The sequence below is a fragment of the Lissotriton vulgaris genome, chromosome 9 (assembly GCF_964263255.1).
Source record: "Lissotriton vulgaris chromosome 9, aLisVul1.2, whole genome shotgun sequence".
NCBI lineage: Eukaryota > Metazoa > Chordata > Amphibia > Caudata > Salamandridae > Lissotriton > Lissotriton vulgaris.
Window position 1 is genome coordinate 415617935 of NC_141697.1, and position 24869 is coordinate 415642803.

At 47.4% G+C, this 24869-nt stretch overlaps 1 protein-coding gene across 1 annotated transcript in view; it reads right to left on the reverse strand.

Moving 5' to 3' along the window:
• The window catches only part of MOK (MOK protein kinase), a 542725-nt gene that overhangs the window by 22360 nt on the left and 495496 nt on the right, over positions 1–24869 (reverse strand). Inside the window, exon 10 of the mRNA XM_086937829.1 lies at positions 2044–2158. Coding sequence (XP_086793955.1) covers positions 2044–2158 — 115 coding nt within the window. The remainder of the gene's footprint in view (positions 1–2043; positions 2159–24869) is intronic.

Consider the following 24869-nt stretch of genomic DNA (forward strand, 5'->3'; position numbering starts at 1 on the left):
TGTTTTTAACCTATGCCATGTGATGTTAAGCGCTCTGATACCTAAGGGTCTAGTTCGCACTATAGAAAACTGTTTATAAATAAATAAATGTCCTGCTAGATCCCCGATGACATATCCTAGGTGTCACAGGCGAGATCACGTGGCCGAAGTGGTCCAAGTTATGGCTAGCGTTGGCAGGGGTGGTAGCTAAAAGGAGCATTGCGCGTGCATGAGGAGCGAGGGAACCTCCAACTGTGGCTGCGTGGCTATGTGACATGGATTGGATGGATAAAAAAAAGTGTGAAGTTAGGTACGCAGGGGACAAGGTCTTGAGACCTGGTGCGTTACTTTCCAGTAGATTATTCACACCACTTCTATAGGGCCAGTGATGGTGACCAACACATGAGAGGGGAGAATTCATTAAGGTCATGCCCCGGTACCTCACCAGAAGGAAGGATGACTCCACTCAATGGCAGAGACTCTATATTTACCTCATGGTGATGAAACTGAACATCTCTTTTGGGATCAGTGCACCCTTGCTCTGCTTGCATGCTAGGAAGATTTGGAAGGACTCTGCATCAATGGTAGCACATATTGTAGACTTACACTACATTAAATAGCTATGAAAGCAGTTTCTAGTCCCACTACTTGAAGGCAAGAGTTCCCCATAATTTAGAATCTGAAAATATCTACATCTAAAGAATACATATAAAAAGCACATATCTTGCAAGCCATCTCTAGACACTGTTCGACCATTCATAGATTGTCAAAGTTAGTAAAAGCGTAAGATAGTTTTAATTCTATTTCTTTCAAGCACTGTAGTCTTGTCACATAAAATTGTTTACGACATTTGTAAGTATAGGCTTATCAGTTTTCAAACTATATTTTGATTAAAATGTGTAGACACAAATAAGTGTTCCCAGCCCCATTACTGGTACCGTGGAGTACTGCCATATCTTAGTGTATTTTGCTCCTACTGGGCGATGAAGACGTGAAGTGTGTTCCAGACAAGAAAACTACAGCTTTGTCCATAAGAAAGTGCGAGTTACATTGGTGGACGACGCGCAGGAAATGTGGACATAATCGTGGGGTGTAATGAACTTTTGCTTTTTTAGTAAAGTTTCATGTTCTAAGAATTCAAACTCTCATGGTTGTTCTATCTTGTAATAGACTAAATGAAAATAACATGCATGCTCTATCAGACCACCAGACAGTCCGACTGAAGACGACAGTGGTACAATGTGATCAGAACTTTGTTTTAATGGTGCCTTTGCCATATGAAGGGGTCTGCGCAACTCCAACAACTGAGTTACTTAATGTTATATAGTGCACGTTCATATGTTACTTGGGCCCTCAGCGCTTTTCAACACGCCACCTGACCTGTGGGATTCATGGTGAATAGACCTTGCCCAGATTAGTGGTGGTTGTGTTGTGTTGAATGTTGGATTTTTCTTGCCAAAAGGAAACCAAAGGAACAAGGGGGAGGAGTAAGGTGAGGGGGCTGTACATTGCGACTTGCCCAAGGGCGTAGGCTTACTATTAATAGCAGAGCCAGTGAGTGATAACACCAAGGCCATGGGGTGTGATAGGCACATCGCTTTCCACCTTGAAAATCTTTTTACTATCTAACAACGGGCTAGGGCTCATATGTTACTTGGGTGCATAAGGGCTTATGGCCCCTCCTTTCTATGCCCTGGCCTGTTCTGATGCTTTTTTGAAAAAAGGCCATTTGCACCCATATCTTGTGTGAACAAGTAGATATATAACTTTACCCTTTGCAGAGCCTCATGATCCATTTAACTGATAGAAAACATGACACTGTTGCATTTTTGATTTAGGTTTTTAAAATATATTTGTAGTTTGATTTCATAACATCTGTCAAGCTTGTGTTAACCTTTTTCCTTGACGTTATTACGCGTGCTTCTATAAACAATATGCATGCAGCAAAATATTTTGCAGTAAGTGAGCCCCACAAAGAAGCTCCAATCCTCATCCAAAGTATCTAAATATAATGGGGAGACATAAGGAAAGTCTTGCTTCAGGCCCTTTTTGGCGAAACTTTACCTGCCTTCGACTTTGCCTTGCAATACGCATGAGATAGTTCATTGATCCAGCAGTTCCAGAGTTTTCCACAGCTCCAATTTTTCTGTGCATTGGAAAAACCTGTTTCTCTAATGCTCTAAAAGAGAACAAATCATGAAATTATTTTAATATGTGAAAACAGTAATATATATAGACTGTTCATTAAATACTGTAGACCACATAAGCATTGCTGCTCTACTCCCTTATCACCCAGAATATATGAAAGCCCAGGAGCAATATCAGTTACAGTTAACTCCGACGCAAAAATGGTGCAAATGGAGTTTGCACTATTTTTGCAACTACTCAAAAAATAAATGCCAACTTAGACATTTGAAAAGTGGGGCAAAATGCATCTGCTCGTTTCTTGTTACTTACAAACCATAGATATTGTAAAATGGGGTAGCTTGATTTTTTACCTAGTGCAGATCTTTATGCAATAAAACCTTGCCTAAATTTGCGGAATGGATTATACAATCCTGATTAAGTCAACAGCAAAATATTATGTGAAGTGGATTTCCTATGTTTTTGGCAGCAGTTCAAAACTATGGTGGAATGGCCCACACTTTCTCACTTCTGGCCAGATTCAATCATTGCATACATACATATTCATCCAAGGTCTTCATGTACTTGCAATTGAGAGTACTTTAAACCTATACATTACGCATTTAGAAATTTTGCAATATAACATATGCTACACTCTGATACAATATTTCGCAACCATTGGTCATCAAGAACAAGAGGAAATTTTTTTTAAAAATGCAAAATTCACAGAAGAAACTATGTTTCGAGTAAAATTATTGGAGAGAAATAATCAGGGTAAGAGTGCAAAAAGGAGTTCAACAAAATAAAGGACTGCTGTTAAGCTGCAATAGTCATGCTTATGAATGTAGTATGGTATACCATTTATATATAAATGCAGCCCTTCGTTATTATGAAGGATTCCTAGAAAACATTTATGATCTGATTTTTAAGTTGAGTCGTAATAGAAAATCTTCAGCTTTCTCGAGGGAGTGGTAAATCTGGAAATATTTTACTGGCATCCAAGGACCACTATTGTGGTATCCTAGTCTTCCCTCGACTTCCTCAACTCTGCTCCAAGTATTGCTTACAAGGACCACTACTGAAGCAGGCTATTCTTTCCCTCATTTGCTTCAATACTATGTCTAGGTAGAAACGTTTGTTAGCTTCAACTCCATACATCTCACCCTTTTGTGGGATAACTGATTGCCACTACTAATTGATTTTCTACATCCAGAAGATGCCACTAATTGTCATATTACTTTATAACTGTACTATGACGTCAACTGCACCGTCTGATACCCATAACACAATGATGTACCCAAAACCAACATGCAGCATTTCCCATTTCTGATTGAAATAGCAGACGTAACTAACAACCATGCACTCCCACGCAAAATACAAGGTTAGCACTCAGCATTCTGCACCTCATACTCCAGCCACATTCCTCACTGCCCAGTACTCAGTCACTGTTCCCACACTCCCATTTGAATAACCCTGTCTCTACCCTTCAAACCTAAACCCATCTTATTCAACAAGTAACCTAAACCCCTTGAAGCCATATCACACTCATCCCAATTGTAGAATTTCAACTATTTAGTTGCTTGGATGTCCACAGCTTCTCTCCCCCCTCAACCATTAAGGGTGAGAACCAATCTCACTTTGCTTGAGGTTGAACTCCTGCATATTATTGCATTCCCAACCCCCAACTCTTGTCCCTGCTCTCACAACCCGTATTTCTCTTTAAATTAATACTCATTATAAAAAACAGATACACAAACACATATAGTTCCCAGGTACATTGCTTCAGAAATTCAGGTTTCCGTCCAAGGAGAGAGACTGAACTCTCCCTGGCCCCCATCTGAGACAACCTACAAACCTAAGGTGGGTAGAAAGAAGACAGCAGCACTCATAACTCCTCAACTTATCAGCAGCCTTATATACTAACTCAGTGTGTAGAAGGGTTTGGTACTTGCCAGGCCCTGCACCCATCCTTTTACAAATGCTCACTCCACAAGCTCCCTAATTAACTTTTTTTGTAAATTTTAACATGTCGAAAGTGATGTAATATGTGAGGTCATAAACAGTGCATGATGAGGGTGAAGGTTTTAGTTAGCTGACTAAATCATAACTGGTGTATTTCAGTAGTTTTTAACATTAGCTTATGTCTCATTCCAATACCCTACCATAACGTCACTTTAACCTTTCAGTGAATTTCAGGTTTTTTTAAACACAAGTTAAAGCCTTAGAAATTAACCTAACTATAATGTCACTTTCACCTTTGTTTGTTTAAGTACATTTCAGTTTTTTTAACGATATTCTAAATTGGACCAATATCCAACTGTTTCCATTCAGCCAACCTCGCTGTGCACAGCCTTTCCCAGCATGTGTTGGCTGCAGGGCCTGATCTTTGGACAATCATTTATTGCTGCTGATGCATGTATTTTGAGTTGTGAACCAGTGTTCACGTCCCTGGGTCTCACTCCCACCCCAAGAAGACTTGGAATGCTAGACCAGCACTGCCACTGAGAGTCAAGTGCTGATTAAAGAAGGTAAAGAGGGACTCAAACGACATTGTTAACATATAGAAAAATGTCCCTTTGATCTGGGATGCTGACGATTGTCGCTGAAATCTATAGGCGCTACTTACCGTACAATTCAAGTCTCCAACACCAGATTTGATATGCCGATGTCGTAGCAGTACAACTCTGGTTGCTTAACCACGGAGCAGAAATGTACAAGTTGTAACCAACAATTTTTATGTTGTACCCATTCTGTCTGTTCTCAATAGTGCGGGTCATTATTGAGTGAATTGTTTTATTGTGTTTTATTCTTAGGGATCTAGATTAGTTTGCCCTATTGTGTGTTTTAATTTATTCAAAATAAATGAATTTTTAACTTTCATATGTTGTTGTTGTATGTACCTTTGACACTGTAAGGTTTAGTATTCTAAACCTCCACTTAGTTTGTCTCAAGGGAATCCTCTTCTTTCCTTGCGTCATTTCCAAAGCCACCATGAACAAAATACCAATCTATTGAGCTTTGTGGTACTGGATTTCATTAGAGCTGATGTGAGAGGTGGTGATAGGCTAAAAGAACTACGTAGACTAGAGTCTAAGCTCATTATCCAGTACAAGACAATGACCTCATTAGGCCATAATCTTGATGAGGAGCTAGCTGTACACCAAGGATGATATACATTTGAGACTGTTTCATTTGAATACTGTAATAGCACTTATCCACACAATGTGCGTAATAGTCTTTTAGCCGCAAGCTTATTGTGAGTTTAAGTTTTGTGTTTTATTGATGTATGTAGTTGTTTTCTTTTGAGGTGACACATATTTTATTATTTTTTTTTTTTAGATGTGACTTTAGCAAGCTGAAGAAGAAAAAACATTTTTAGTAGAATATCTGAATGCCATGTCAAATTTATGCTCCAGCCCTCTTGGGCATTACAAGTGCTGAACACGTTAGAAAACTCCATAATTTCTCATGCACTTATGAGTTAATGAGTTGAATGTTTTATTTCCCACATGGGAGTGAAACCTTAGCTATCCATTTTTCAAGGAGACGTTGAATCACCCACAAGGGAATGAAACCTATGTTATGTAATCTTAGCACAAACGCTGCCTTGATAAGAAGTAAAATGTATCACACTGTGCCTTTAATTGAAATTGCATAATTTGAGTTGCAGTAAGAATTATTACTCAGAAAAGCAGCATTTGGAAATGTAAATACGCGATTTAAAAAGAACTTGCTTGAAAATGTTACTAAGATGTACATTAAGTGTATACATATCGATTTACTTCAGTGATAGTCTTTCTTCACTTTGTAACATTGTTATCACGTGGTTATAAAAAAGAAAGCAATGCGTAATCAGGCACTCGTGAACAAGGGAGTGTTCCTGAAATGCGTTGAGTGCTACTTGTCAAAGACCCGAGTGAAATAAACGGAGGTTTTTTGCAGCCAATTTTGAGACGGCTGTGGTGTGTATATATATATATATATATATATATATATATATATATATATATTATATATATATATATATATATATATATATATATATATATATATATATATATATATATATGTATATATATATATATATATATATATATATATATATATATATATATCTGCGCAAACTCCCAAGAACGCCACTTCAGGTCCTAGTGCGATTCAGAACCCACGAGGCAAGTAGGAGATGGACCACAATCAGGATTCACAGATGTTTAATGCAAAAGGTTGGAAAATGCAAGGGCAAGACGCGTTTCGGGCTTACAAAGCCCTTGTTCACATGCACTGGTTCAATGAATTCTTTTTGTTTTTATAATGCAGTGAAGCCCGCCTCCCCGCCACTTTACAATCAGGTCACATGATCATAAAGGTAGAGAAAAGACTCTACGATATAAATGACAAGCTACATTGCATGTACTACACGAGTTACATTTACAGAAAATAACTTTTGAAAATGAAAAGACATTTCTTTTTAAAGAAGCATTTACATTTGTAAAAGTTCTTATTCAGTTATTTTGGGATGAATCCCTGTGCAAATATTGTCATATGTGCAAATTAGCGACCTGTAAACAATGGGGGAGCGGGAAAAAAGTGGTGAAAGTGCAAATAACAAATTTTCATTGAATCACAGTCTGCAATTCATGGAGTAACTTGTATTCTGTGCAAAAATGCAGTTAGAGGGAAGAGGAAAAAGTGCTGTGAGTGCATGATGATATTAGTCTGTGTATATAATGCATAAATGCTGATTTAGACGTTAAAGGAGAATTGATATCTTCCTATCTGTCTTATTAAAAACATGCATAAAAACATTTAATACCAGTATAAATACATCATCATATAAAAAGATTAGATAAAAGACACCCTGTGTAAAATGAGTGCTAAAAAAATCTCACATCTAAAACTCATGAATATGTAAGTATAAAAGTGAATACTATATACAGTGAAGAAGCAGAACATGATGAAATGTGCATAGAAGTGGCGGACAAGGAACTTGACCAGCCACTTACATCAGTATATACGAACATAATATTTTATAGGTGCAATGTCTCAGAATGGGTCAACTCCCTAGATCACAGGGAACCTGACCTATCTAGGGAGCCAATGGGATGCTGTTTAGGATGACAAATTTTCTTAATCCGATATAGATATTAGAGGGAGCATTTAAAGAAAGTGGCGTAGATCCTCGGTATTATTGAGGCCATTAGGCCATTTACTGTCGTATTCGAGGATCAAACTCGACTCTAGCCGCATCAATTTGAGCTCGCCGTTGCCTCCTCTTCTAGGCTTGGGGACAGAAGCCACTACATAGTATGAGAGGCAATTAAGGTCTTTGTTATGGGTGCTCTCAAAGTGGCGAGCCACTGGATATGCCTGGTCACTGTGTAAAATAGCTCTGATATGCTGTAGAATCCTGACGTGCACTTGCTGTTTTGTACTGCCTATATAATTAAGGCCGCAAGTGCACGTCAGGACATACACAGCATATTCGGTTTTTCAGGTGTGGCTACCTTTAATTGGGATATCAACAGTAGAAAAAGGAGTTCTATAATGAGTTTTATTGACCTTGATAAGAAGTAATATGTATCACACAGTGCCTTTAATTGAAATTGCATAATTTGAGTTGCAGTAAGAATTATTACTCAGAAAAGCAGCATTTGGAAATGTAAATATGCGATTTAAAAAGAACTTGCTTGAAAATGTTACTAAGATGTACATTATGTGTATACATATCGATTTACTTCAGTGATAGTCTTTCTTCACTTTGTAACATTGTTATCACGTGGTTATAAAAAAGAAAGCAATGCGTAATCAGGCATTCGTGAACAAGGGAGTGTTCCTGAAACGCGTTGAGTACTACTTGCCAAAGACCCGAGTGAAATAAACGGAGGTTTGTTGCAGCCAATTTTGAGACGGCTGTGGTGTGTATATATATATATATATATATATATATTGTTTTATATGCTCGCATATATACATTGTTTAGCAAGATGGTAGAGCTGTTCATTCTGTTCACAGTCCTAACTGCTAATTACTCTTATCTGCTTCTATCTATCGATCATTGTAGCACGTATATTCTATACAAGAATCACGATGGTTCAATACATTTCGAAAAACTCCCTTCTGTGTATTCCTTTTATATTTCTCTGAGAGAAAGAGAGCACAAGTGACTGAGCGAAAGGGTTATAAATCTGTTACCACGATTCCTAGAAGGGATCAGCGTTGTCATGTTCTGTGATTGCCAAAATGAATGAAATGAAAATGAAATGAATGAAATGAAATGAATGAATGAAATGAAATTTGATTTGTAGAGCGCATGGCTGCCCGAAAGCGTCCCAGCGCTTGCTTAGGGAACCCGTCCTGGTATTCCCCTGCGAGATAACCCATTACTGGGCATCCCCAAGGTGAAAGCCAGGCATCCCGCTGCGAGGGGCCGTTGTGGAGCTTAATCAAGCTATTGCCCAGAGTTACAGAGTGGGACTCCATGATTGGAATAGGCACCGAGGCGAGAATTGTCATGGTCCGGGGAAATTTGAGCCCAAGACTCGCCGAGGCGGGGAATTGAACCCTGGTGCGGGCCAGACCTCTGCATCAGGGTCTGCCGCTCCAACCACTTGAGCCACACTTCTCCTGCCTGTCTAGGTTTAGAGGTGCTCATGTTGGCACTGTGAGCTATCTGGCCTTTAGATCAACATAATCTGCGGGGTGCTCGGAATCATTCTGGCACCATCCTAAAGTTTATGTTGCTCAACAAATTAACAGTTTTGACTGGAAAGTGGAACTATACGACATGGCACCACCAACGTTTCTAGAATTGGTTCTTATTTAATGGATCACCTGAGTAGTTCTATCGTTCTAAACGCAGACGTCCATGGTGAAAGGGATTATCCTCCTCACCTGAGTAGGTAAGTCCTATGTATTGGCTGTAGATTGTTCAAGCTTGAAATCTTCAAAGGATCCATTTCCCACTCTGTTACCTTCTCTGTAATTCATTTGAATAATGCCTGAAGATAGAGGACTTAACACTGCTGAGAACTGCAGACATGCAATTACTCAGAAATTACTACAACATGGTCTCGCACATGCGGGTGGAGACGTCACATTCGTGGTGGAGGCACACGAAGCACATAGGACAGAGATATTCTAATCTTGGGTTACATTCCCGGCTGCAGATAACACCACATGGGAATTTCAAATTTACAAAGAGGGTGAGATACCAGAAAAGTGTAGGAGAGTAGGGTCTGCAATCCTATGGTCACCCCAGATTTTTGCTTTTTGCTTCACTGGTTTACGACTTTCCCTGGCTGTGGGCCTGCTAATCAGACCCACAGCCTTGCTGTTCTCTCTCTAAATTGACATCCATGTACTTTATGTGCATTTACCAATTGGTATTGGGTCACTCTTGTAAGTCCTTGTACAATGTACCATAGGTACCCAGGGCATAAGTGAACCCGGAGCCTACCAAGGGCTGCAGCATGTATTATGCCACCCCTGGCTGGCCATCCAAATCTGACACAACTGGCTGGTCAATCAGCTGGGGCAAGGTGGTGTAATCACCCTTTGCTTTAGATATAGTATACCTATATCTAAACCTAAAATGGACACATATACTCCTATAAGTCACTCCTATGGCATGCCTTAACAATCCTGGAGGCAGAGTTATGGAATTATGTGAGATAGTGCTCTGGCATGAGCTGAGCCTGTCTACAGCTTTCGGAACCAAGTCCTTTAGCTGTTTCCATGATAACGCCATACCATATACTCTTAAGTGCATTATAACCTCGCGGTTATTGCTAACTTTGGCATAGCATTATCAAAACACGTCGAGTAAGGTATCATACGAATTGGAATACTACCCCCTCGCCAATTCTGGCGACGGGGGTAGCATTCCACCCTTCTAAAGGGACACGACATGTACCTACCTGTGAACCCCGGGTAAAGTTAACTCGAGCCTCAGCATCACAAAATGGATGCTGCCAACACAGACACAAGTCTGACCTCCTGCTGCTGGGAGTCCTTTCAGCGGGGGAGGCTTGGACAAAGGGTTTCCTGCCTTGGGAGGTGCTAGCACCACCCCAGACAGGATTTTGTGTACTAGGTAGGACAGGGCTGAAAGGAATGAGACATGCCTGGGGCACACAAGGTGCCCTGTGCATACACCGGTTCAAACCAGTTGCTGGGGCACTCCAGCCCCAGCTCTGGCATGAGACCGGACAAAGGATAGGGGGTGTAACCACCCCCCTTCCTGGTCCCACCCATAGGAGGGACCTAGTCATAGTACAGCCCCCTTTAGCAGGATAAAGGTAGGAGCTGGTCCCATTCCAAATCAGATTAACCCTGAATTGAAACTCTACAAGAAGAAACTCTGGACTTCGACTTTCTACACAGAAGACTGAAGAAATCTCCCTGTGGGCAAGGAGTGTCCACACTGCACAAGCAGGCACCATCAAGCATCCAGCGGCTTCACTTTGTCGTCTTCCCTCGAGGATCCAGACTTCAGAGCCCGACGAGACCCGGATTCCCAGACCTCTCCGACCTCAACTCACATCTGCAGCATAGCTGAGATCCGTTGGTGCGACGAGACACGTGGGACTGGCCATCTTGGAGAAACTGCACTTCGCTTCCAGCACGACTTCTGAGGTAACCTCGACGAAGTGATTTGGGGATTGAGAATCCCCAGCCCTGAGCAGCTCCTGCACCGAAGACCAGCCCTCCAGCATCCACGAGATCTGCGTGGGGCCCTTCTGCCTGTTTGCTGCTCGACGCGTTGTCTGGTCACTTGCCGGCTGGCTAGTGGCCTCCTAGACGACGATCCACGACATCAACACTGCTGGTCTGGTTGCTCCAGACTGGCCATTGCTTCCCTGCAAAGGAGGAGCACCCCGGACCCTCCTGGTCCGCACCACACGCCTTTTCCACTCACCGTGTGTGTTGCCTTTGCCAAGGCCTGTTGACGCCGAATCCGGAACCAACACCGCCAACAGCGAGAGCCTGCGTGGGACAGCTCGTGCCTCCATCCTGGTCATCGAAGACACCTCCTGGTCCACATGGCTGCAGAGTCAAGCGTCCACTCTTCACCAGACCGCGACAACAGCATCTGGTTCCTTCCTGGTTCCACTCCAGTCACTGGCTAGTGACTTCGAACATTGTCCCCTCTGCTTTCAGCTCTTCAGCATCTCTGATCCACCCTTGGATCACACCGGACATCTTCCTCCTGGTCGCCTGCAGCATCTTTTCTTTCAGGCTTCATAGACTTCAACGCAGAAACCCGACACGACTTTGCACCTATGCACCCGCAGCCCATGGGTGAGGTAACAAGAGCATTTCGGTGCTCAAGGGTAGATTGACTCTCCTAGTGTCCAGTTTCACAGTCGTTTTAGTCCTAACTAGTCAGGATTGTCCGTACTCACCTTTTTCTTGAACTGTACCGTCCATAGACGTTGTTACGCATCTCGCGTGTGAGTTCACACTCTTCACACGCGTTCCGTGGGCCTCCTATTACTTACCTAAAGTTAGGGTAGTGTAGTCCCAGCGATCCTACAGCCTCTGGACAGCTCCATTACTTCTATCGACTTCCTTATACCACTTGTTTAGTATATGGTTTGTTGCGCCCCTAGGGCAACATTGTAACTTGTGAAACTTAACGTATTTTTCTTAAGAGTCTTGTTATGTGCTTAGCCCTCTGATCGCATAAAGAGTTCAGAGGTGTTTGCTAGTTAATAAATATCTTGTTTATTTTCATAACTACCTGTGTGGTGTCCTTTCATTTGGTATTCAAGGGGTTATATGTGGTAAAACAGCTGGCTTCACATGCCAAAAGAGTTTAGCCTAAGACTGCTTTGTCCATGCTACCATTAGGATAGCTGGTCTATAAGGTTGACTTACAACCAATCACCATAACGGTTGTTTGAAGTGATACAAGGTGATCACTAGAATTAGTGAGCATCATATATCAGGCCAACTTCTCACATTGGTGTGCAGCAGTTGGGATTTGAGCTTGCTGTTGTTTTTACCAAATATAATCTTGAGATATCATTTGAAAGATCACATAAGGTACCATAGGTACATATAACAAAGCTTAGAAATACTCTGAGTTCTACTGCACCAGCTGTTGTAGTAGAAAGGGAGTAGCACACCCTGACTACAACTCTTAGCAAGGGATCAGTAGGAAAACCCATAGTGTAGGTAAGTGCACCACTTACACCTCACTAGAAAGCATGTCTACCACAGGAGAGAACACAGTGACTCCCCTTGTGGTTAGTGACCCTCCACAGGTCCTTTCCAGGGTGTGTTACTCTTACAACGCATCTATTACAACGTAATGCTGTTACAACGCAGCTATTACATCGCAAATACCATTACAATGCATGCCATTACAACGCATGGCATTACATAGCAGATGCTATTACAACGCATACTATTACATCGTAAGTATTGGTAAGTATTTAATTTTTTTTTTAATTTTATTTAATATTTTATAATTGATTTAATTATTATTAATTATAAAAAAATATTTATTTCGTTTTTAAATATTATAAATTAAATATATTAATTTAAGTAATTTTTTAAATAAGTATGAGTATAGGAGTATATGTTTTGGGGTACTGATGTATATGTTTTGGGGTGTTTGGGTATTTTTAGGTTTTAGGGCAGGGTTTGGGTTTTGGGGTACAGGGGTGTTTTTAGGTTTTAGGGCACGGTGTGGGTTTTGGGGTACAGGGGTGTTTTTAGGTTTTAGGGCAGGGTTTGGGTTTTGGGGTACAGGGGTGTTTTTAGGTTTTAGGGCAGGGTTTGGGTTTTGGGGTACAGGGGTGTTTTTAGGTTTTAGGGCAGGGTTTGGGTTTTGGGGTACAGGGGTGTTTTTAGGTTTTAGGGCAGGGTTTGGGTTTTGGGGTACAGGGGTGTTTTTAGGTTTTAGGGCAGGGTTTGGGTTTCGGGGTACAGGGGTGTTTTTAGGTTTTAGGGTAGGGTTTGGGTTTTGGGGTACAGGGGTGTTTTTAGGTTTTAGGGCAGGGTTTGGGTTTTGGGGTACAGGGGTGTTTTTAGGTTTTAGGGCAGGGTTTGGGTTTTGGGGTACAGGGGTGTTTTTAGGTTTTAGGGCAGGGTTTGGGTTTTGGGGTACAGGGGTGTTTTTAGGTTTTAGGGCAGGGTTTGGGTTTTGGGGTACAGGGGTGTTTTTAGGTTTTAGGGCAGGGTTTGGGTTTTGGGGTACAGGGGTGTTTTTAGGTTTTAGGGCAGGGTTTGTGTTTAGGGATAATTAAATTATATTTACCATTTTAAAATTGATTAAAATATATTTAATAAATTAAATTAATTATTTTACACTAATTACATTTTTTTTTCTTCAAAACCGTGTTTATTAAGAGTTCAATCAAGATTCAGGACAGCCCTCCACAGTCAGGAGGAGACTGTCAGCAACACAGACAGAGAAAAGCATGGTAGCGAACTCAGAGTTTTATGGAAACAAAAGGGGCACGCCCCTAAACCCCCCAGCCCACCCATCCCCAACAGCATCCCCCAACACCCCTTCCGACTACCCACCCCTTATCCCACCCTAACCCAGTGCACGTGATCGCTAGTCAGCAACAGGAGACGGAAGCAATGTCAGAGTTGGCTAATAGCCTAGGGCCCGGGGTCCACATCAAGGGCCAGCACATCATCAATGTCAGCTGGGGGATCGAGGTCCAGACCCCTGTAGTCTGCCCACCGCTTCCAGATCTTATAGTGTTTCCGGGGGCACCCCCTGGCCTCAAACACGGGTAATTCTAAACCCATCAGATAGTCTAAACCTGCCTTCCACGCACTCAGGGGGGGGGCACGTTCGCACTTCCACGCTTGGGCCAGGTCACGCTTAGCCACTACTAGTCCCAACAGCAGTAGGTGGCGCTTGTAAATGTTACCCCCAACATTTTCCAGAATATGAAGGAGACCCAGCCTAGGGGTACGGGGAACATCCCACCCCAGCACTTCCGACAGGCAGTCCCACACACCCGCCCAGAATCGGGTCAGCCTCTCACAGGACCACACGGTATGGAAAAGTGTCCCCCTCTCAGCACCACACCTCAGACATTCAGGGGCAGCTATGAGGCCCGCACGCCACAGCCGCTCCCTAGTATAATAGGCCCTATGGAGGTATTTAAATTGAATGAACCGAAGACGGACGGCTATAGCTGCACTCCGAGGGGATTCGAGGGCCTCCCGCCAATCGTCATCATCCAAGGGGCCAACATCATTCTCCCAGGAGGCCTTCAAAGTCGAAAGGGAGGGGGAGCAGTTGACGACCAGGGAGCGGTATATCTGAGAGACTTTCTTGTCGCCCAGGTCGCCCATAAACAATTTAGCCTCAATAGGACTAAAGTTGGGGAGCTGTTCCAACCCCACTAGGCTGGGGCCAAGGGCATGTCGGAACTGAAGATATCGAAAGAATTGGGACCTGGACAAATTATACTCGGAGCTAAGGTCCTGAAAGGACTTAAGTGTGGTTCCGTTGAGAACATTACCGAGGGACGAAATCCCGATCGCGTCCCAGCCGCCGAACCCGGACAAGGAGGCCAGCTCTGGTAGTAGACCGTTATGCCACAGCGGCGTCTCGGCCGTCAGCCTGCCCCACCACCCCATGCGGCGCAGAGCCTGCCGCCAGATCGCGAAGACCACCTGGGTGACCCTTGGCAAGGCCCTCCTCCGCCTGGCCGAGTACAGCAGAGTGTGGAGAGTGGCACCGCCCATCAAGGAGTGTTCCAGTGCATAGGCCGGATCGCTACGATCCCCATACCACCACTCGTTGAGCACTAGAAGGTGGGAGGCCTGGTAATACGATAGCAGGTCCGCGGACGCCAAGCCGCCACAGTAGGTAGAGAGGAAGCAGGTACGCAGCGCCACCCTAGAGGCACCCCCGGCCCACAGAAACCTGCCCAGCACCGAGTTGACACCACGGAACCACTGCGGGTCTATTTTATACGGGTGATTCTGTAGTTGGTAGAGGAGCCGAGGCAGGGCCACCATTTTGAAAATAGCCGACCGGCCATAGATATTGAGGGGCATACGCGTCCAGGTCTTTACGTCAACCTGGACCCTGTCCCACACCGGCTGGATGTTACGATCCCATGCCACTGCAGGCGAGGCCGAGAGGTGAACGCCCAGGTACTTCATGCTGTCGACCGCCACCCGAAGAGACGCAGCCCACTGGCAACTCACCGAGGCACCCCCCAGAATCCACAGGGTTGACTTGCGAGGGTTAAGAAAGAGCCCCGACGCCTGGCCGAACTCCCGCATTATGTCGAGAACACGAGGTCCTGTACGGTGTAAATCGGTCATGAAGAAGAGCACGTCGTCCGCATATAGGGCAATGCGGTCCGAGTGGCCCGACCCCCACACAAAGCCCCGATAGAGCGCGTCCTGGCGCACTCGGGCGGCCATAGGTTCCATGGCCAGCGCGAAGAGGTACGGGGAGAGGGGGCACCCCTGACGAGTGCCCCTGGCCACGGGGAATCGCGCGGAAATCGCCCCAGAGACGCGCACAGAAGCGGTGATATCGGTATAGAGTAGCTTTACATAGGAGACGAAAACCGGACCCAGGTTCAGTAGTGGCAGGAGGGTAAGGAGGTAGGCCCAGCTGACCGAGTCAAAGGCACTATCTATGTCAGCCAACAACAGCGCCGCCTGGTCCCCAGTCGTCCCGATCGCGTCAATCGCCGCCTGCGCCCGCCGAATGTTGTGTCGCGTCGCCCGGTGCGGCATGAATCCCGCCTGATCCGGGTGGACAAGGGCCGATATGTGGGGAAGCAGGCGATTCGCAAGCGCCTTGGCCAGGAGTTTGGCTTCAAAATTAATAAGGGAGATGGGTCGGTAGGACTCGTGGCGCTCGGGAGGCCTGCCCGGCTTTTGAAACACCACAATCTCGGCGTGACGCCAGTCCGGGGGGAGGCTGCCCCGCTCCCGAGCCAGTTCCCGTGCCCGCCTGTAATGCGGCCCAAGCTGCAGGTGGAATTTCCGGTAAAATTCACTGGGGAACCCACTAGGCCCAGGTGCTTTACCCGTATTGAGTTGACCCAGCGCGTCCCCCAACTCCTCAGCCGTCAGGGGGAGATCCAAGGCATCGCGGACCTCGTCAGGTACCGCTTGCGGGCGAACCGCCGCGAGGTAAGCCTCAATGCCATCGGGGGAGAGGCTCTCACGGGGGGCATACTGACGCTCGTAGTAGCGCGCGAAGCTCGCAGCAAGGATCGAAGGGTCTGTTATCGCCACCCCCGCGCCGTCAACCAGCCCCGGTAAAGTGATCGGCTGGAAAGTCTGCTGACACAACCGGTGGAGCATGGTGCAGGACTTGTCGCCCCACTGGTACACCCTGCTACGCGTAGCCAGCCACGCCTGGCGGGCCTCATCCAACAAGACCGAGGAGTAAGACTGTTGTGCTTGTAACAGCAGCCGCAGCGTCATATCATCGGCCGCCTCCCTGTGTCGTGCCTCCCGCCTTTCCACACTCTCCGCCGCAGTGGCAATACTTTCTTGTCGGGTCCGGCGAGCAGAAGCGCACCAGGCAATATCGACAGCCCTCATGGCGGGTTTCATGGCTTCCCACACTGTCACTGCATCAACCTCATCCGTCAGATTGTCCCGCCAATAGTGGGCGATCGCACTGCGCAGATGCCGAGAATAGCCCGGTTGCTGCAGGTGCCATGTAGACATCCGCCACCTGAATGGTTGGCGCGCCTTGCAAAGGTCAATTTGAACTGCCACAGGGGAGTGGTCGGACAGCCCGCGAGGCCGGATCGCCGCCCCCTTTACTCTATCAAGGAAAGTCCCCGGTACAAATACACAGTCTAAGCGGGAAAGGGAGCCATGCACAGCAGACACATAGGTGTATTCTCGTCTCTCTGCATGAAGGTGTCTCCACACATCCACCCATCCAAGGCCATCAATCATTGCACTCAGCTTCGTAGGCGAGGCCGCAGCCGCGACCCCCTGCCTCCTCTGCCTGTCCAGAGCCACATCCAACACATCGTTCCAGTCGCCACCAATTACCGCCAGAGAACGGGGAAGTTCGGCCCACAGGGTAAACAGTCGCTCCGCAAGGGCCCACTGCAGCGGGGGAGGGGCATACACACTACCAAGGATTACGGGCTCCACACCAATCTTCCCTTGCACAAACACAAACCGGCCCTGCGGATCGAGCCACTGACGCTCATGGGTATAAGCTAGTCGTTTATGAATCAGGATGGCCACCCCCCTCGAGCCCCTGGCAAACCCTGCATGAAACACCTGGTGGAAGCCAAACCTCTGTAGGCTCAGAGCCTTCGTGCCCAGCATGTGCGTTTCCTGGAGGAGGAGCACGTCAGCCAGGTCCCTTTTTGCCCAGCGGAGCACAGCCCCCCGTTTGATCTTGTCCAGGAGCCCCCGGACATTCCAACTCAGTACACGCATGAGAGCAGTAGATGGCACAAGTCGTGGGGCGTCAGCCATAGTCCCAATGGGTCCGTGTCCACAATCCCCGCAACCCAACCCAAACTCCCAGCCCACCAGCCGCCGACAGCATACGAAACACGTGCATCCCACAGAACACATTCCCAACCCCCGCCACCCCACTAGTCCCAACCCGACCCCCCAACAACCAAACACCCCAGAACCCCCCTCCCCCACCCCAATACCTCAATAAACAATGAAGCATCTGTCGCGGTATACGGTACTTCAGACCCAAAACACAGCGTCTAAAGCCAGTCATACCAATGGATCCCAACTAGACCCCCCTTAAAACCAACCAGGCACACTCCCAGAACCACCCCCCAACCCCATCCGGAGGAGGCAGCCCATAAAGTGCACCCCGAACCCACTCCAGGGAAACAGCAACATCAGTAGTAAGGCACCACAAACCAAGGGGTGTCAGACCGTAAGCGTCCACACCCCCACCAGGAAAGGAGTCAATACTGCACCAGTCAACGGCTGCTCCATCGGCCAGAGTTCAGCAGCCACGGGGTAGGGACATCGACGAGAGGCCGCCAGTAGGTAGCCCCGGCCTGCGACAATCCTGAGTCTTCGCCAGGCTATTCTGTGTCAGGTTGTGTGTCCCCCAGCAAGGGATCCCGGGACAGGGACCTCCGTCGGGAGCGGGATTTGCGATGGCGTTTCCCTTTGGCAGGCGGGTCGCTCCGGTCCGGCGAGGAGCCACGGGGCGACCCGGAGTGCAACCCCGGCTGGACGTGCGGGCGAATCCTGACAGTTTCATCAGTCCAATTGAAGACGGCCTCTGGTGTATCGAAGAAGAGAGTCTTTGAGTTGAAGACCACCCGGAGGCGAGCCGGGTATAGCAGCGAATACTGGATCTTGAGACCTCGCAACTTGGCCTTTGCCTCCAGAAAGGAATGCCTCTGCTGGTGAACCAGTTTGGTGTAATCAGGGAATATCATAATCTTGTGGTTGTCATAGAGCAGCGTGTCCTTGAGCCGCGCTTCCCTGAGAATAACATCCCTGTCGTGAAAGTTAAGGAGCCTTGCGATGATCGGGCGAGGTCGCTCCCCAACCGGCGGTTTCTGCGTCAAGGTGCGATGCGCGCGCTCCACCACAAAGCAGCTCGACAGGGCGTCCGGGGGCAGCCAGCTCTCCAGCCACCGAGACAGGAAGACATCCATGGGCCCCTTCTCACAGTCCTCCGGAAAGCCAACAAAGCGCAGGTTGTTCCGTCGCGCCCGCCCCTCGGCATCTTCCACCCGCAGTGCCAGGCCTCGTTGAGTTTGTTCCATGTCGGCAATCTTCTTCTTAAGGACGCCAACATCACCCTCCACTGTCGTGACCCTGGTTTCCGTCTCCGTTATGCGAGCGACTGCGTTGCGGAGGTCCTGGCGCAGCAGCATCACGTCGGCTCCCACCGCTCCAATTTTCGCATCCAACATATCACGGGACTGGTTAATGGCCGTCAGCAGCGCCGCGTTGTCCGGTCCAGCACTCTGGCCCCCACCAGCCGCTCCAGCACTACCACCGGGGCCGGTAAATTTGTCGATTGGCCCAGTCTTTGTGGCGGCCGTGCCCCTGGTCATGGCGGCGGCGGCAAAGGCGATCTACCGGTAGCACGCACCTGTAGGGGGGTCGCACCGCTCGAGGGTCCCCCAATCAGGCCCCAGCCGGGGCGGACAAAGCACACCAGTCCACTCAGGATCTCGCCGTCGCCGAGCCGTCGGTCACGGGGAGGGACTCAGGTCGTGCAGCCCCGCCAGATCCCAGCGCATGGAAGCCTCTCCCCAGGTGTCCGACTCCTCCGATCTATGCCAGTGGAACCAGCGAGCCCCAATGTACGTAGGGGCACAATGACCTGCACCTGCTCCTGCACAGTTCGGCGGTCCCCACTGCGGGCCGGCGCCCGGTCCACACTGGTCTCACCGGCACCCCCGGCTCGTCTCGGGCACTGGCCGCCCCCGCCCGACTCGCCTCAGTCCACGAGGGCGGAGGGTGCAGCGCGCACCGATGGCCTGGCACCGCGGCTGGCCGCAGGGGAGAGCGCCGTGCCCACCAGCAGCAGAATGCGCCAAAGGATGTAGGGCGCTGCAGGCGCCAACAGCGGAGGGTCCCAGGATCAAAGGGTCCACGATGTGCGGGGGCCGCCAAACTCGAGGCCCCGGCTCCGCCGAGGTCAGGAAGGCCGCAGCACCACCAAGGCTCCCAGAGAGGCACGGGCCCCCACCGCTGGCAATGTGGGGAGAGATAGGGCACTCCTCGATGGGCCGCTGGTAGTGGGTAGCCCCGGACCGCCGTCCGGGAGCGGCGCCGTCTGCCCCGGGTCCGGCCCGGGCACGCCAAAATTGAGGCCCCGGCCTGTCCGACGGGCACCAGGCCGCCCGCTTCACCCACTCGCCTCTTCGCGCCAGATGGTCTCCGCGCTTCGTGTCGGGCACCGGACTGCTCCCAGCGACGTCCGCTCGGGTCTCCTTGGTCGCGGTACACTCCGTAGGGTTCAGGGACCAGGATAATGCCAGGATAAGTGTCGGGCCGGCGGGAGCTCTAGCAAGCCACGTCCGCCATGATCGCCCGCTAAGCCACGCCCCCCACTAATTACATTTTTAAATTAAATTAATTAAATTAAATAAATAATTATTATTAATTTAATTTCATTTCATTATAAAAAATATGTACTTTAAACTAATTACTTTTTTTATTAAATTAAATTAATTACTATTTTTAATAAAATTACATTTATTAAATAGTTATTATTTATTAAATAAATATTATTTAATTAAATTTATTTAATGACAATTTTAAAATGTCTTTTAATTAAATTATTTTAAATAAATTAATTACAATAAACTAAATAACATTTTTTTAAGAAGGTATACTTACCTATACTTACGATGTAATGCCATGCGTTGTAATAGCATTTGCGATGTAATGCCATGCATTGTAATGACATCCGTTGTAATGGATCCCGCGTTGTAAAATCTGCGTTGTAACGGAACGCGTTGTAATACAACGCGTTGTACTGACACCAATCCCCTTTCCAGATATGCAGCACTCAGCTTCCAGGAGATCAGACAATTGTGTACCTCCAGGCAACTGAAACAGGGTTCTAACCCTACCCTTCCTTTTCTGTTAGGTCTCTTAGAGACATATGATGCCAGAAGGGCTTCTAATACAGGCCCCTCTAATCCAGCAGATGGAAGCATACACCCAGTAGAAGATGAATCTAACTTCCCCGAGACAGAAGAGGTGGAGGAGGAGGATGGAGAATCATCTGATGGAGAGGGAGACAATGGTCAGGATGGAGTCAGCAGACTTACCAGGGCCAACTTAAGCCTACATGAGAATGGAACTGGGGGAGCCCCAGGCCCATCCTCAAGCAGGCCTAACCTTGGGAATAGACAAGTTAGGTCTCGCTCCAGAGGCTCTAACAGATCTTTTCACACCCATGTCTCTCAGGCATCTTCTCAGAGAGGGATGACATCCCCTCAGAGAAGAGAGCATGAAGCTAAGATGAGGGAAGTGAATCTGAGGATTGAGAGGGAAGAACTTGCCCTTGCCAAAGGGAAACTTGCCTTTGCCAGAGAGCAGAAATTGAGTGGGTTAGAACCCACTGGTGGCAGCATTATCCCTAGAGATAAAGACAGGAGTTTTCATAACAGAAACCTGAGTAAAATAGTGCCCCCCTTTAAGGTAGGGGATGACATCCACAAATGGATGACTGCTTTGGAGAGAGCCTGCAAAGTACAGCAGGTACCCCAGAGTCAGTGGGCAGCTATCTTGTGGCTCTCCTTTGAAGGTAAAGGTAGAGATAAGCTCCTCACTGTTAGAGATGAGGATGCTAATGATTACCAAGTCCTGAAAACTGCACTGATTGATGGGTTTCGCTTAACAACTGAACAGTACAGGTTAATGTTCAGAGACACCCAGAAAACACAGGCTCAGGATTGGACTGACTTTGTTGATTGTGCCACTAAGGCTTTGGAAGGCTGGTTACTGGGAAGTAAAGTTACTGATTACACAGGATTGTATAATCTAAATATGAGAGAGCAAATATTAAATAATTGTCAGAACCAGTTGTTGCATCAGCACTTGATTGACTCAGATCTGACCTCTCCCCTAGAATTGGGAAAGAAGGCAGACAGATGGGTCAGGACAAGGGTCAAGCACCAGAACCAGAACCAGGGTGGTGGCCAGAAGAAGGCAGACCAGAAGGGTAATTAGAATAAGCAACAAAATGACGAGAAGTCTTCAACAGGGCCCCAACAATCTAAGGAGGGTGGGTCCCAGAATTCCCAAAAGAAGAAGAATGATGGTCAGAGAAAACCATGGTGCCAATACTGTAAAAGTAAGACTCACTGGCTTAGTGAGTACACCAAGAAAGGCACAGCTCCTACCACTACTGCCCCTAAGGCACCTGCACCCCCTAGTACAGTTAGTAGTGGCAGTGCACCCCACAAGGCTATAGTTGGGTTAACCCTGGGAACTGAGGTGGATTCTGAATTAGTCAGAATACCCACTCAGGCTGTTCTTGTTTGTACTGGGGACAAGGATATGACCCCTACTATAAGTCCCAGTACTCTGGGCAAATACAGGCAAACGCCTTTGATCAATGGAAAAATGGCTCAGGCCTACAGCGACACTTGTGCCAGTGTCACTATGGTGCACCTAACTTTGTGGACTCTGAACAGGTAATACTAGGTTCAGACTACCTAGTGACCAATGCTAGCAATGTCACTACCAATCACAGTATGGCAGTTGTTAATTTCTCCTGGGGAGGGGTAACTGGCCTCAAAAGGGTTGTAGCTAGTTCAGACCTCCCAGTGGACTGTCTGTTGGGCAATGATTTGGAATCCTCCTTATGGTCAGATGTGGAGTATAGGACTCATGTGGAAATGTTAGGGTTGTCAGCACATGTCCTTGCTGTGAACAGGTCACAGGCCAAGAAATGCCCAGCTGAACAAGTGCTGGATCCTGGAACAATGGACCAGACACTTCCCAAGAGTAAGAGCAGTAGGGTTAAGGCAGTGCCTTTCCCCCTGCCTCAAGGTGAGGATCAGCCCTCTCAGGAGGCTGACCCAAAGACCCCAGAAGGAACTGTTTTAGAAGAGCTTGAACCTGAACAGGTTGAGTTTCTTGGGACAGGGGGACCTTCCAGGGCAGACTTGAGGCAGGCACAGTTAGACTGTTCCTCTCTTGAACCCCTCAGACAGCAGGCTGCTGCTGAGGCTGCAGGGAATGCTACAGGTACCCACAAGATGTACTGGGATGATAGACTCCTATACTCTGAGGCAAGAGACCCCAAGCCTGGTGCTACCAGGAGGCTGGTTATCCCCTTGTTTCTGAGAGGTTTCCTTCTTACCTTAGCCCATGAGATTCCCCTTGCAGGTCACTTAGGCCAGAACAAGACTTGGGAAAGACTTGTACCACACTTTCACTGGCCTCATATGTCTGAAGACACAAAAGAGTTTTGTCGCTCATGTGTCACCTGCTAAGCCAGTGGCAAATCAGGTGGTACCACAAAGGCCCCCCTTATACCACTACCTGTGGTGGGGGTGCCATTTGAAAGAGTGGGGATTGACATTGTTGGACCAATGGACCCCCTAACAGCATCTGGGCACAGATTTATACTGGTGGTAGTGGATCATGCCACCAGGTATTCAGAAGCTATTCCCCTTAGGACCACTACAGCTCCTGTTGTGGCCAGGGACCTACCCGGAGTTTTCTCCAGAGGGGGGTTTCCTTAGGAGGTTGTCTCTGACAGAGGTGCAAACTTTATGTCAGGATACTTGACTGCAATGTGGAAGGAGTGTGGTGTCAATTACAAATTCACCACCCCTATCATCCACAGTGCAATGGGCTTGTGGAGAGATTCAACAAGACCCTAAAAGGGATGATAAAAGGGTTACCAGAAAAGCTTAGGCGAAGATGGGACATCCTTTTACCTTGCCTTCTGTTTGCTTACAGAGAGGTCCCACAGAAGGGGGTTGGCTACGGCCCTTTTGAGCTTCTATTTGGGCATCCTGTAAGAGGACCCCTATGTCTTGTGAAGGAAGGATGGGAGTTACCTCTCAAAAAGCCCAAGCTTGACATAGTGGACTATGTACTTGGTCTCCGCTCCAGGGTGGCAGAGTACATGGAGAAGGCATCTAAAAACCTTGAGGCCAGCCAAGAACTGCAAAAAGCTTGGCATGACCAAAAGGCTGTCCTTACTGTTTACCAGCCAGTGGACCCAACAGCTCTCCAAGACAAATGGTCTGGACCCCATACCATCATTGAACAAAAGAGAAAGGCCACCTACCTGGTGGACCTTGGAACTCCCAGGAGCCCTCACATAGTACTTCATGTGAACATGCTCAATGCATTTGCTGTCAGGGAGGACACAGGCTTGCTCATGGCCACAGATGAGGGACAGGAGGAAGAGAGTGACCCTCTCCCAGACCTGCTCACTCACAACCCTGATGATGGGTCAGTAGATGGTGCAGTCTTTTCTGACAGCCTCTCTGAACCTCAGCAAAAGGATTGCAAACAAGTTCTTCAGTCCTTTAGACAAATGTTCTCGCTGACACCCAGTCAGACAAACTGGTGCACCCATGAGGTGGACACTGGTGACAGTCTGCCTATAAAGACTAAAATCTACAGGTAACCTGACCACGTCAGGGACTGCATAACGAAAGAAGTACAAAAGATGTTGGAATTGGGAGTCATTGAACCCTCGAGGAGCCCTTGGGCTAGTCCTGTAGTTATAGTGCCAAAACCTCACACCCAGGATGGTAAGAGAGAGATGAGGTGTTGTGTAGACTACAGGGGTCTCAATGCTATCACAAGACAGATGCCCATCCAATACCAAGAGCAGATGCACTCATTGATAAATTGGCTTCTGCCAAATTCTTGAGTACATTTGACCTGATAGCTGGTTATTGGCAAATCAGGCTAGCTGAGGATGCCAAGGCCAAAACAGCATTTTCTACCCCAGGAGGTCATTACCAGTTTGTGGTGATGCCCTTTGGTGTGAAAAATGCACCTGCCACTTTTCAAAGGTTGGTGAACCAAGTTCTCACTGGGTTGGATGACTTTTGTGCTGCATATCTAGATGATATTGCTGTTTTTAGTTCCACCTGGGAAGATCACCTGATCCATCTGAGAAACGTTTTGGAGGCCCTGCAAAAGGCAGTCCTCACTATCAAGGCTACCAAGTGCCAGATAGGGCAGAGTCAAGTTGTATACCTAGGCCACCTTGTAGGTGGAGGCCAGGTTCAACCATTGGAGAGCAAGATACAGCCCATAAAGGACTGGGCTCCTCCAACCACCCAGACACAGGTCAGAGCTTTCTT